Source organism: Procambarus clarkii, chromosome 23, assembly GCF_040958095.1.
Source record: "Procambarus clarkii isolate CNS0578487 chromosome 23, FALCON_Pclarkii_2.0, whole genome shotgun sequence".
In the NCBI taxonomy this organism is placed as follows: Eukaryota; Metazoa; Arthropoda; class Malacostraca; order Decapoda; family Cambaridae; genus Procambarus; species Procambarus clarkii.
This window is the reverse complement of record NC_091172.1, coordinates 35,830,586-35,844,328: the sequence shown is the minus strand read 5'-3', so window position 1 is coordinate 35,844,328 and position 13,743 is coordinate 35,830,586. Positions and strand designations below refer to the sequence as shown.

Sequence of the window (13,743 nt, the reverse complement as noted above, 5' to 3'; positions counted from 1 at the left end):
CGAACTTACGGACCCCATAGCAGCCAAAGTAAGTACAATTTTGACTTTTTGTTACCATATCCATACTCAGGGAAAGGTTTTTGACACTTTCAAAAACAAAAAGAATTTTTTCCAGTGTTCAAGGAAAAGGCATTTTAGAACTGTAGGAGGGGTAAAAGCTTTAGTGATGTGGGTCAGGGATTTGCCTGACCCAATTTTGGAAGGGAGACCCTCTACGGGGGCAACAACACGAGAAGAAATATTAGTAATACTAACCGAAAGAGAACGTTGCAGGTGAGAGAACCGGACAGAAAGAGGAAGGCGGTGAAGGGGAACAGGAACTACAGGAAGGGGAAAAGTCAAAGCATGACACAGGTGAGAGTGAGGGTGTTGTAAGGACCGCGCAAGGTAGCGAAGACAGTAGCAATCTCGGCGGTCCTGGAGAGACAGGAAGCCAGTGTCAACGTACAAGCTGAGGGTAGGAGTCGAACGAAAGGCATCAGAGCTGAGGTGCAACCCAGTATGGTGCAAAGGATCTAGACAGCAAAGAGTAGAAGGAGAAGCAGAGGAGTAAACAGGGCAACTATAATCGAGTTTAGACAGTATGAGAGAAGAATGCAAAGAGAGGAGCGTGCACCTATCTGCTCCCCAAGAAGTATGTGACAGAACCTTAAGAAGGTTAAGGACCTTAGAGTATTCAACACGAAGGTAAGAGATATGGGACGACCAAAACAAACGAGTGTCAAAGATTAACCCCAAAAGCTTCACATAATCTTTGTACACAAAGGGATGACCATAAAGCGACAAAGAAGGACGAAGGATGACATGCTTTCGAACAAAAGTCATAGAACAAGTCTTAGTGGAAATGCTTCATAAGTTGTCAGCCAATTTGCATAGATTGCCAATGATGTGACATTTTTGCAAGATAGTTATGGATAATTTGGGAGAGAAGGGAAAGAATCATCACACTGACATGTCTGAGTGCCTTGTTCACTAATGAACCAGAAAAATATATGTAGCATCTGTTTACAAGTTGAAAAACACTCAAATGATATTAATACATTATACACTGAGTATCCAATTCTTATTACAACCATTTTGACAACAAAAACTTTTCCCGACTCATCACAGGCAACTGATGCCAATGTCGAGTGGCATCAGTGCACGCACTTTGTAACCTAATTTAAAAGCCCTGGAATATAGTAACCCCTGAACTGGGCATTTCTCCTACAAGACTGAGGCACAGTATAAAAAATACTAGTTATCTTTTTATCTATTGGTAACTGAAGCCTGGGATTCTTGAGCTCAATCCTCATATACAAAGCTAAAAAATATTAATAATAATGCCCAGTCAATTACTATCTTTGGTTCATAGAGAAGTCCTCAATGCATGCTAAGTGGCTTCATTTTAGTACCAAAACCTTGGCAAGTTTTCATACCAAACATTAGCTGCAGTTATGGACTAGATATATCATACTTAAAATATCTAAAGTTAAAGTTTTATTACTTAAAAAACTTTATGTCTTACAGCTGTACAAGTCTTATCATTAAGAATAGTTGCTTTTAAAAATATTAAATTCCACGAGGTAATACACTTTGTGCACCTTATACACATGCTCTTTAAAGCACTAATGGAACTGTTGTGGAATCTAGATAAATGACCCATGCATTTGTATAGAGCCTACTAGCTGCTCGGCAGTCATCCAATAAGAACAATCAGGGACATATTTCAAGTATAACCTCTAATATAATACTGTTCAAGAGTCTACTGAGCCCAGAGCTTACTCCCTCAATAGACAATGTATGCCTGCTGTAAATTTTTTAAAACTGACTTTTTTTCAATAATTTTCTACAACTTTTCCCCTGAAATCATTTGGAGGTATGTGGATACTAGGTCACAATAAACAACACAATTAACCTCATACAGTATCCACCATGTGAACGGTAACTGGCACTTGAATAATATTTGGACCACTGCGCTTGGCAGAAGCCAAAAGTGTATGGGAGGGCTCATAATTATTGTGGTTTTCCAGTCCACCATCATGTCTATCCCGGGGCACAGGAGATGGAGGGGGAGACCAACCAGATAATGAAGGGGGATCATCTAGCATATGCCTTGTTGGAAGGCCTACAAGTCCTCCTAAGTCTGTGTAGTTAAGGTTTTCCGAATCATCATGAGGAGTCATGGTAGAGTAACCTTGATCACTGGAATCTGCCACACCTGGGGGACGACGGTACCCAGGGTTCATGCGGTATGGGCTAACTGTAGCAGCAGCTCCTAGTCCTACCCCAGATACATCTCCTGAAATCATGAAAATCAAACTTCACTGCAATATTCTTTTAAAATATCGGCTTCACCGTACTCTCAAGTTAGCAAATCTACATAAAGATGAAAAGTTCATAGAATTTTTTCATATTTGATGTGACTGAAGTGAATTAACTTGAACTGATTTTTAAACCTATTTTAAATTTATAAGCTGTATCATTTCTGGCATAAAATTTACCTAAGAGATCTTCATCAACATTGTCAAGTTGATGAGTGGGCTGTGACTGGTACAGAGGATGCTGGGGAGGCCGAGTCTGAAAGTTGGCAGGAGTGTAGAGCGTGCGGTTGCTGCCACCCACGTGTTGCCGATAACAGTAGACAGCTAGAGCTACAACCAGGAACACCGCCATGACCCCGCCAGCCACTGGAATGCGATAAGTGTTCTCCACATTTATTATAATATGACAGAACTGTAACTTACTGCAATTTCAAGCTTGTCAGATTCTAGGAGTTACTGAATTTTGACACTAAAGTTATAATTATCAGATAATTAGAGTACATTACTGTAATTATAACTGCAAGAAAATTACAAAAAAATGTTAAAGTTACTAAAGAACTCTTCCCCTTACCAGGTCCAATGGGATTTCCGGAGCTGCCATGGGTGTTGTCTGAATGAGGGAGGGTTGCAAGTCCATGAGGATATGGTGAAGGCCCTCCAAGGACACCACCATAGCACTGATGAACCTCCATACAATGTGGGTGTGTCATACGTGACTGTCTATCACTTGTCACGGAACACCAAATGCAGCCAACAACACCTAAACATGATTTGTGTGTTATATGAGCAGTGCATGACACAGAGAGGCACGAGTCAAGGTGAGCTAACAGGCCAATAGAATACTGAAGTGGCATGGCAGCTTCTGGAGTTCGGCCACAGGTGGGAGCCATATCTGGAGGTTGTGTGGCCAGTTCCAGAACTTGAGGCATGAGTTGGCCTTTAATGAAACCTGCATCAAAAAATGTTTGCCAGTGCTGGCTAAAAGAATCGCTTGTGTAGTTACTGAGAGACTCCAAAGGAGCTGATGATTGAGTGGTAGCAGAAGAATAATCAGCTGCAGAAGCAGTGCACGGGCGTGACAACAAGGGACACTCGCAGGGGCACTCACAAGCACCAGCCTCCACCAGCTGACAATTGAGACACAGCCTATCATCCTGCAAATAAAAAAAATAAAAAAATAAAAAAAAATAAATAAAAAAAAAAATAAAAAAAAATTATATATATATATATATATATATATATATATATATATATATATATATATATATATATATATATATATATATATATATATATATATATATATATATTTAAAAAAAAAAAAATTATATACATGTATATATATTTTTTTTTGAAGGAACTTGGTTCTAGGCTCATTGAAACAACAAGGGACCCAAGAGCTGCAAGCTTTCTTTTCCAGCGCCTCAGTGTGGCGATACAGAGGGGAAATGCGCACTGCATCCAGGGTTCCTGCCCGTCATCTGAGGAGCTGGAGGAACTCGACAACCTATGATAACCATCTTTGTAACCCATATGTAACTCCTTTTTTGTAACAAAGTTCAAATAAAGTAAATATATATGTGTACATACAAATGAATGGGGGTGGTAGGAGAAGATAATATTAGTGTTCAGTGAGAAACCACAAGGTCTCCTCTGAATACTTTATTTTCTTCTCCGAGGCTATGGGTCCCCACATTGGCACCAGAGGTGGTACCCTCACAAACTTTATATATATATATATATATATATATATATATATATATATATATATATATATATATATATATATGTCGTACCTAGTAGCCAGAACTCACTTTTTGGCTTACTATTCAAGGCCCGATTTGCCTAATAAGTCAAGTTTTCCTGAATTAATATATTTTTTTCTAATTTTTTTCCTTTGAAATGATAAAGCTACCCATTTCATTATGTATGAGGTCAATTTTTTTTATTGGAGTTAAAATTAACGTAGATATATGACCGAACCTAACCAACCCTACCTAACCTAACCTAACCTATCTTTATAGGTTAGGTTTGGTTATGTAGCCGAAAAAGTTACGTTAGGTTAGGTTAGGTAGGTTAGGTTGTCGAAAAACAATTAATTCATGAAAACTTGGCTTATTAGGCAAATCGGGCCTTCCATAGTAGGCTGAGAAGTGCGTTCTGGCTACTAGGTACGACATATATATATATATATATATATTACTGTATATATATATATATAGCGCTATGTCATGGGTTCGTATCCTGGCCGGGGAGGATTTACTGGGTGCAATTCCTTAACTGTAGCTTCTGTTTAACGCAACAGTAAAATGTGTACTGTACTTGGATGAAAAATAAATAAATAAATATATATATATATATATATATATATATATATATATATATATATATATATATATATATATATATATATATATATATATATATATATATATATATATAATATATATATATATATATATATATATATTATATATATATATTATATATATATATATTATATATATATATATATATATATATATATATTATATATATATATATATATATATATAATATATATATATATATATATATATATATATATATATATATATATATATATATATATATATATATATATATATTTTTATAAATATATATATATTTCTACCAGTCATCCTCATTAGCAGACTGTCCTTTTTTGTTAGGGCTTGGCATTCGTTTTGTCAGACCCGCACAGATGAGTGGCGGGAAACTTCTACTGTGGTTGAGATTTACCAGGGAAGTGAGTTGGGGCACTTCAACGTGTGCTTGTTCGCCCCCATTCTTCCTAAGGTTATTGGTCAGGTGCCACTCCATATGCAAGTTCCCATCCTTTCAGCATCCCTGGTGACTAAGAATTTGCGAGCCCAGAAGCCCTTGACTTCGGTTTTGTGTTTCTTTTCCCTGCTCGAGCTGTCTTTGGACTGGCTTGAGAAGGATGTGGTGCTGGAGACCGGGCCCTGTGTCTGGCATGCTTGCCTCAGTTGCTCAGGCGTCGGCTGCCTTGTTGAAGTTGTTTGTGCCGATTTTGAAGGAGGCGGTGTCTCTGTTCTTTGCTTCCCGCCTCGCGTGCTGGCAGACTGTGCTCGCTCATTCTATGGAATATGTGTGGGCCATGGCTCTTAGATTTTCGTCACCTTTTTGTCCATTGCTGTTTGCGGATTTTGCGGTTATACAGTATTTGCAGGCGGCTTCTCCTAACTGTCACCCTGTGTCAGACTTGTTGGCTCTCTGGGGGGTGGGCCGTGGTGGTCGTTCCCAGAGGTGCAGAGCCAGGTTTCTCTGTTCCTCCAGTCCAGGTGGGTCAATGGTGCCAACTTAGGACAGTGCTTCCTTTGGACCCGACGGCATTTGGTTGGCGTGATGATCACTCTGCATGTTGTTCGGGTTCGCATAATGGGAGTCAGCCATTTTGTGATTCGGCCTGTTGACAGTGATGGGGGAAAGGCTCGCTCTTTTTACTCACCCAGGGTCATGCGATTTGTGGGCGTTTCCTCTGGCCTGCGGTGGTGTATGGTGGCTCCTCCTCCTTCGTGGGGATCGGGGTTCGTGGGGCAGGCCTCTTCTCTTGCACTCTGTCAAGTCATCTTGGAGTGGGTGTGCCTGGACGTGGTCGAAACAACACCATCCCTCAGGTTGGCTTCTCACATGTTTCCAATTCCAAAATGGGACTGTGCGGATATGAGGTTTATTTGGGACGTGTCCTGTCTGAACCTCTAGGTTTTTTGCCCTTCCTTTCGGATGACCACTCTGCCACTTCGATGACTGGCTGTTGTGGGCTCCCAGCCGGTCTGGGGTCTGCTCACCAGGGGTTTAGTTCTCTCCCAGCTCGCCGGTTTCAGATTCTTAGAAAACTGGAGGAAGTCCCTTCTGGGTTTCCTTTTGGGCTCAGACTAGACTGGGTCATGTGTGGGACTCTCGGACCTTTTCCTTGTCTCTTCCTCCGGCATTTTTGCTGCAGCTGCGGTCCCACCTTAGGCTGTTTCTGGGGAGATCCCGGGTCATTTGTTGGATGATTGAGCAGCTGTGTGAGAGTCTGAACTTCACAGTGCTGGTTTACCCACCAGGTCGAGTCTGGCTTCGGCTGCTGTTCTGGTTCCTTCAGGGGAAGTCCCTCCCGCAGCTCTCGTGATCTTTGGGTTCATCCTCCAGGGGTCTTGCATCGACTGCTGCGTTGTTGGCTTCCTCATCGTTTTTTGGGGGGTTCAGTGCCTTGGCGCTTATCTGACCAATCGCTCGATGTGTACACGGATGCGTAGTCTCTTGGCTGGGGTTTTCTGACTAGTGCTCACCAGGCCGGTCAGAGGCGATGGGGTCCGTCTTTTCATCAGGCTCACAGCACGGTGCGGGAGTTCGCGGCTGTCGCTTTGGAGGGTTCACTTCCTGAACCGAGGGTGTTCGATGCGGTCCTTGGCTCTTTGGGGCTGGTCGCTTCAGGCATTCACCTAGTTGTGCTTGCAGGGGTTGAGCTCTGCTCTTTTGGCTTGCCTCTCAACTGTCAATTAACTGTTACTAATTACTAACCAATTTTTTTCACACACACCAGTGGCCGAGCGGACAGCACGCTGGACACGTGATCCTGTGATCCAGGGTTAGATCCCGGGCGCCGGCGAGAAATGATGGACAGAGTTTCTTTCACCCTATGCCCCTGTTACATAGCAGTAAATAGGTACCTGGGAGTTAGTCAGCTGTCACGGGCTGCTTCCTGGTGTGTTTGTGTGTGGTGTGGGAGAAAAAAAGTAGTAGTAGTAGAAACAGTTGATTGACAGTTGAGAGGCGGGTCGAAAGAGCAGAACTCAACCCCCGCAAGCACAATTAGGTAAATACAACTAGGTAAATACACACACAGGTGACTCGTCTGCTGAGTTCTTGGGGTTTGGCTCTCCGGGCAGTTTACATCAAGGGGGGTGTCCAACATCCTGGAGCATGGCCTGTCCCGGTTCATTCCCATATCCATGGAATGGACAGTTGACGCCGACTCGTTCAGTTGGCTCTGCAAAACGTACAGACACCTGGAGGTGAACTTCTTCACGTCAGTATTGTCAAGGCGTCTCCTGGCATATGTGGCAACCTTCCACGACAGCGAGGCCGTGGGGGTCGATGCCTTTCAGCAGGACTGGTCGAGGTGGGGTTACCTGTACCTCTTTCCGCCGGTTCAGCAATTGCTTCGGGTTCTGCCTCGTTTGGAGACTTACTAAGGAAGGATAGGCTTGTTGGCCCCTTGGTGGCTGGCCCAGCCTTGCTTTCTGGCACTGCTTGCTCGGTGTCTGAACCTGAGGACTTTTCTGCAGCTCCACTTTTTTCAGCAGATCGGTTCAGTCGGGTATATGGCTGGTTTGATCTTCTTTGATCTTCGCAAATGGTCATTCTGACGTGGGTTTATCACCATTTGTATGTTGATCAGGTGGCTTCTTTGATGGCGTCCCACCTGCGAGTTTAAACTTGGCGGCAGCATGAAGTCTCCTGGTGGTCCTTTTGTTACTTTTTTATCTTTTTGTAGATTGTCTTTGGTGTCAGATTGGGTTGTTATGTCCTTTCTCTCTTGGCTGTTTCTGGACTGTCACATCTTATGCCGAATACTGTCGCCTCATATTGTGCAGCGCTGGCAGAGTTGCTCCTGATTGCGTTTGGGGTGGATGTTACCTCCACTCTGTTTTGCATGCTGTCTCGTGCGTTGTTTCACCTCCGGCCTGCTCATGTGCCGCCTGAGCCATCTTGGTCATTGGACCGGGTGCTCTCTTTTCTCTCTTCTAGATTTGTGGTGGCCCCTTTGATTTGGGATTGTCTTGACAAGGCTCTTTTCTTGTTGGCATTGGCCTCTGGGGGTCAGGTTCGGAAGCTTCATGCTCTCCTCCAGTGCAGAGGTTTTTGCTCTTTCGATCCTGGAGATAGGTTTGTTCGTTTGCAACTGTCTCCTCCTTTTCTGGTGAAGAGCGAGACAGCAGCTTTCTGGAGGGGTCGTTGGGTGGTTGATGCTTGGTTGGTTCAGCCAGGATGGTGCATCATGTGTTATGTTCGGTTGCGGCTCTCCGCCGTTATTTTCGCGCCACAGCCACTGTGACCGGGGACGTGCTTTGGGTTGATTCGGTTTCCCTTCTTCCCTGTTCCAGCGCTCAGGTCTTCCAGGTCGTACGCAGGGTTATTCAGTCCAGCCTGCCTGTGGTCTATCCTCATGTCCAGACGTCCGCAAATTTGCTGCTTTGGCTGCCGTTTTTGGTAATATGTCTTGGGCTGACATTTGCGCGTGAGGATTTTGGTGGTTGAACAGGGTCCTAGCCATCCATTACCTCATTAATGTGCCTGGCTCTAGTCTGGTGTGTGTGTAGCTTTGGGTCGTAGATTGCAGCCAGTTGTCTCGACTTCGCGTTGAGGTGCGAGTGTCAGCAGCCTCCCACCGGAAGTAAGCCCCTCTTGTCTTTTTCTGTAGTTAGCTAGCTCCAGGGAACCGAAGGGGCCCTCCACAGACAACCAGCGTTGAATGTAATGAACACCATTTTCTGGGCAAGTCCCGGAGGCTCCCTGGCAACCCTCCCTCGCTCTGATTGGCGGTTTTTGCGTTTTGATATTCTGTCTCTGAACTGGGGTTGGATGGCCGGCGCAAGGGGTCTGGGGCTTCCCCTTCTGCCTCCTAGGGCGGTTAGAGCTGCATAGATAGTGGGGCAGCGGCGGTTGTGACGTCATGCTTGTTTGCTCGTTTCAGATTATGGAGTTCTGCTTGACAGTTCGGTTTTTGTAGCAATTTTAACCAGGTGGAATTTGTTTTGTGACATCTGCCTTTCTGGGTACCTAACTCAGTAGATGGCAGACATAGAACACTTCCAACCACATGAGGGGCTTCTATAGGCCATTGCTCCTCGTGCTTCTCTGAAGGGGTCAGATTTTGACTCGTGGTCCCTGGTAGGCTAGAACTCCATTTGATAATCTCATATTATTTTGGCAAATAGGGACAGATGTAAAATCACTATGAAAATAGAAAACTACTTATGTACCATGCTACATGGACAAAAGGCGACAGCTGGGCTGCAGGTCTGGTTGATTATGCCCAGGATGAGGTTGGTCGCAGGTACTGCAGTGAGGGCATAATGCAAGCATGAGTTGTCATTCTGAAAACAAACATAAAATACTGTAATTTGTAACAGATAAACAAAATGGTCAAATTTTGTTTTCAATACTTCAGCCAAAATAGTAAGTATTTCTACAAGTTATTATGAATAAAGTCTCTGGTTTTGACTCGGATAAAAAAAACCCAGCGTTGAATGTAATGAAACGCCATTTTCTAGGCGAGTCCCAAAAGCTCCCCAGAGCTATCCATGGCTGATATGGATACCCTAACTATTTTGCATCAGTCGATGTGGGTGGAGTTCTAGGCTTACCGGGGACCACGAGCCAGAACCTGACCCCCCTCACAGAGGCACGAGGAGCAATGGCCTATAGAAATGCACATGTGATTTGGAGCATTCTATATCTGCCATCGACTGGGACAGGCACCCAGAAAGGTGCCTCCACAAAACAAACCCCTATTTTGGTTAACAACGAAAATTGTAAAACGAGTGAACAGAACTTCCCAAAAGAAAAAGGAACAAACAAGCATGACGTCACACGAGCCACGCCGCATGTCTGCGCAGCTCCCCCCTCCCCAAGACGGGGAAGGGGAAGCCGCAGACCCTGCGCTGGCGATCCTCACCCCAGTTCTGAGGCTGGATATAAAAAACGTGAAAAACCGCCGAGTGGAGAGAGGAAGGGTTGCCGGGGAGCCTCTGGGACTCACCCAGAAAACGGCATTTCATTACACTTAACGCTGGTTTTCTGGGGGAAGCCCCTACGGCTCCCCGAAGCAACTTCACCAAAGACTTTATAAGAAGGGGACCTATCGGGAGGCAATTGATTCTCTACTCCTCAACTCCAAGTCGAGACAATGGGCTGCAACTGCCAACCCAAAGCAACACAGGCCCGACTGGGCCCCAGGAACCCAGTTGGGTACCCCAGGAATGTAGCTGCATGCTACGGGGTAGCATGCAGCCAGGAACCTGTTCGACTGCCAAAAACAAAACCCATGCCCGAATGTCAGCCCAAAACATATTGCCAAAGACGGCAGCTAGAGCAGCAAACTTACGAACGTCATGGGCACGGGGATAGACCGCAGGCTGGCTAGATTTAATAAACCCACGGACTACCGGAGAGACCCGAACCCGCGAACAGGGAAGAAGGGAAACCGGATCAACCCAAAGCGCGTCCCCGGACACAGAAGCCGTGGCGCGCAGATAATGGCGGAGGGCCGCAACCGGACACAACACAAGGTGAACCCCGGCCTGACAACCTAAGCAACAACAACAAAAGGACCTCTCTGGAAAGCAGCAGTCACATTCTTTGCCAGAAAAAAGGGAGACGGCTGCAGACGGACAAACCTACGACCACGACCACGACCAAAGGAGCAAAAAACCAGCGTTGAATGTAATGAAACGCCATTTTCTGGGTGAGCCCCGGAGGCTCCCTGGAGCTTATCGGGCTAATGTATGTTATGTTAGACCGGGACATTAGCTAAGGAGTTCAGACCTACCAGGGACCAGCGCCAGAACCTGGCCCCTTCAGAGAGGTTTCAGGGAGCAATGGCCCTGGAAAACCCCATATGGTTGGGGGTTTTCCTTATCTGCCATCGACCGGGGTTAGGCACCCAGAAAGGTAGGCGTAACAAAACAAACCCCACATGGTAAGAAACTACAACAAAAACCGAACAGAGAGGTGGAAAACTCCCTACAATCCCAAGGAAACAAGCAAACAAGCAAACATCACACTTTACTGCCGCGCCGATCGTCCGCGCAGCCCTCCCCACCCCGGGAGGGGGAGGGGGGAGCCCCGGACCTACCGCGCCGGCTGCCAAGCTCCAGTTCGGAAGCTAAGCTTCAACCAACGCGAAAAAACCGCCGACCGGTGGGAGGGAGGGTTTCCAGGGAGCCTCCGGGGCTCACCCAGAAAATGGCGTTTCATTACATTCAACGCTGGTTTTCTGTGGGGAGCCCCTACGGCTCCCTGGAACTTCATACCCAAAGAGAAGGAAAAGAAAGGGCTAACCCGGGAGGCGGCCGCCACAAACTCTGCAACGCAAAGCCAAGACAACCGGTCGCAAACCTGCGACCCAAGGCAACAAGAACGCCCAAGAACAGACGCACATATGGATGGGCGGCCAAAAACCTGTGCGACCCACAATTCCCTGCGCCCGAAATGAGCCCGAGACGTCACCTACACAGCAGCAATTGCTGCAAACGTCTGAACAGCACGGGCGCAAAGACAGACCGCAGGAAGAAGGAAAACACTGCGGACGACCCGGGAGACCCGAGCCCTGAAAACAGGGAACGAAGGAACCGGATCAACCACAGCGCATCCCCAGGCACGGTATGCCGGCAACAGCAAAAAGCACAACTGGACAACACAGGACGCACCCCCCGGCCAAACCAAACAAGAACCAATACCCCAAGAACCCCTCCGGAAAGCAGCCGTCTCGACCGTCGCTGGACAGAGAAAGGCTGCACACCAATAAAGCTACCACCAGTACCAAAGAGGAGGAAACTGAAACCGAAGGGGCTACCACAAACTGAGGGGAAGAGAAGAAGGCACCCTGAACAAGGACCAGGATGGCTCAGGCGACTCATGAGCAGGCCGGAGGGGAAACAAAACGCGAGAAAACGTAATAAACGTCATACAGTCTCCAAGACGAAGCTCGCAGGTGGGACACCGTCAACAAAGCCACCTGAACACCATAGAGATGGCGATACCTGCGTCAAAATACCAGACGCGAAGAGCCAAAGAGAAGGCCGAACCAGTCACGGACAGGACCGATTCGGCCTACTGAAAGAGGCGAAGCCTCAGGAAAAACGCCCCGGGTACGGACACCTATCAAGCAGCGTCTGAAAAGAAGGCCGGGCCGGCCACCGTGGAACCATAAGGACTGTTCTCGTGGGAATGGGCTGCAACCGAGCCAGAACCCGAAGCAACAGCTGGACCGGGAGAAGAGGTACAGGTACCCCCCACCTCTACCAGGCCTGCCGAAAGCCTCCACCGTGAAGTCCTCGCAGGTGGGAAGGGCGCCACAAAACGGGCGACGCCTAGACCACGCCGACCCGAAGACGTCCATGGCCAGGAGTCCATAAGCCCAACAGAGCCAACAAAACGAATCGGCGACGACTGGCCAACCCACGAAGAGGAATGAACCGAGACAGCTGTCCACCAGGACGCAGGACACACCCCGGACACGAACCACACGGTTAACCAAACCCCCTGTGGTTCCGGCAAGAACCACCAGAGAACAGTCCAAACAGAGCTGAATGGTAGAGTACCTAGTGACCCAAACCCTCCGAAGCGCAAACCAGACAGCCATGAACACCTGAACCGGGCTGTGAGCCCGACGGACAGACAGACTCCATCAACCTCGGCCGACCTGGTGAGCACTGGTCACAAAGCCCCAGCCGAGAGACGACCCGTCCGTGAACACATCGAGCGAAGGCTCGGGGAGCTGCCAAGGCACGGAACCCCGAAAACCCCAAAGAGGAAGCTGGTGATGCAGCACCAACACCAGATCCCCAGAGGAACCCAAGGAATGCAAGAGGCGGAAGTGGAGTCTCCGTAGGAACCAACCGACGCCGGAGCCAAACCCAACTCCGCGGGCAGACAAGCACGCCGAAGTGCAAACTCCCGCACAACCGCCCAAGCAACCGCTGAGCAACCCGGGACCCCCTCCTGACAGCCAAAGGCGGGACCACAGCCACAGTAACACTTCTGGAGGGAAGACAATGAGGGGCCCAAGAGCCTGAAACAAGGCCCAGGTCCGAACCCGGGACGGAAACAGAAGGTAAAACCTCCAGATCACCAGGAAACCAAACCCAGCGATCTGGAAAGAACCATCCCCTGGCGAGCAGACAAGCGGACTGACTGGGAGCCCACTCCAGCCAGTCATCGAGGTAGGCCAGACACCGAATCTCAGACGCAGACAGGGCACTAAGATCCGGTAAAGATGCAAAGAGTATACAAAGTGCCCCTTCACAAAATAGGGAATGCAATAAAAACAGCAAACCTGAAGCCCCACCACCAAAGCATTGTATGACAATCATATTAAGACATATTATGACATATGACAATCATTATATGACAATATGACAATGATAATCAAAGCATTATATGACAAAGAGTGCTGGGAAGACGGGACACCACGAGAGTAGCTCTCATCCTGTAACTACACTTAGGTAAGTACACATAGGTAATTACCAACCGTGCTAGCCCCAGAAAAACTGGAGAGGAACGTGCCAAGAAGTGACCTGGAGGTCCAGGTCCACCATCCATGCACCCGGCCCTAACAGAATCCGAACAGGAGACAACAGTCCTCCGAGCAGGGCAGAGGATCCAGGGCGCAGACGGAAGTAGTCCA

General features: G+C 47.1%; 1 protein-coding gene across 3 annotated transcripts in view; it reads right to left on the bottom strand.

Annotated features, from left to right (window-relative positions):
* Positions 1-1,460: 1,460 nt before the first annotated feature.
* Positions 1,461-13,743, bottom strand: part of LOC123763916 (VWFA and cache domain-containing protein 1) — a 135,750-nt gene continuing 123,467 nt past the window's right edge. For 2 of the 3 annotated variants that reach the window (XM_069330180.1, XM_069330181.1), the window contains exons 20-23: positions 9,317-9,430; positions 2,875-3,457; positions 2,484-2,669; positions 1,748-2,281 (exon numbers count right to left, since the gene is read on the bottom strand). In XM_069330180.1, the coding sequence (XP_069186281.1) occupies positions 1,899-2,281; positions 2,484-2,669; positions 2,875-3,457; positions 9,317-9,430 (1,266 nt within the window). In that variant the 3' untranslated portion in view covers positions 1,748-1,898. Of the gene's footprint in view, positions 2,282-2,483; positions 2,670-2,874; positions 3,458-9,316; positions 9,431-13,743 lie in introns of all 3 variants that reach the window. The other variant, XM_069330179.1, reaches the window with a different exon arrangement.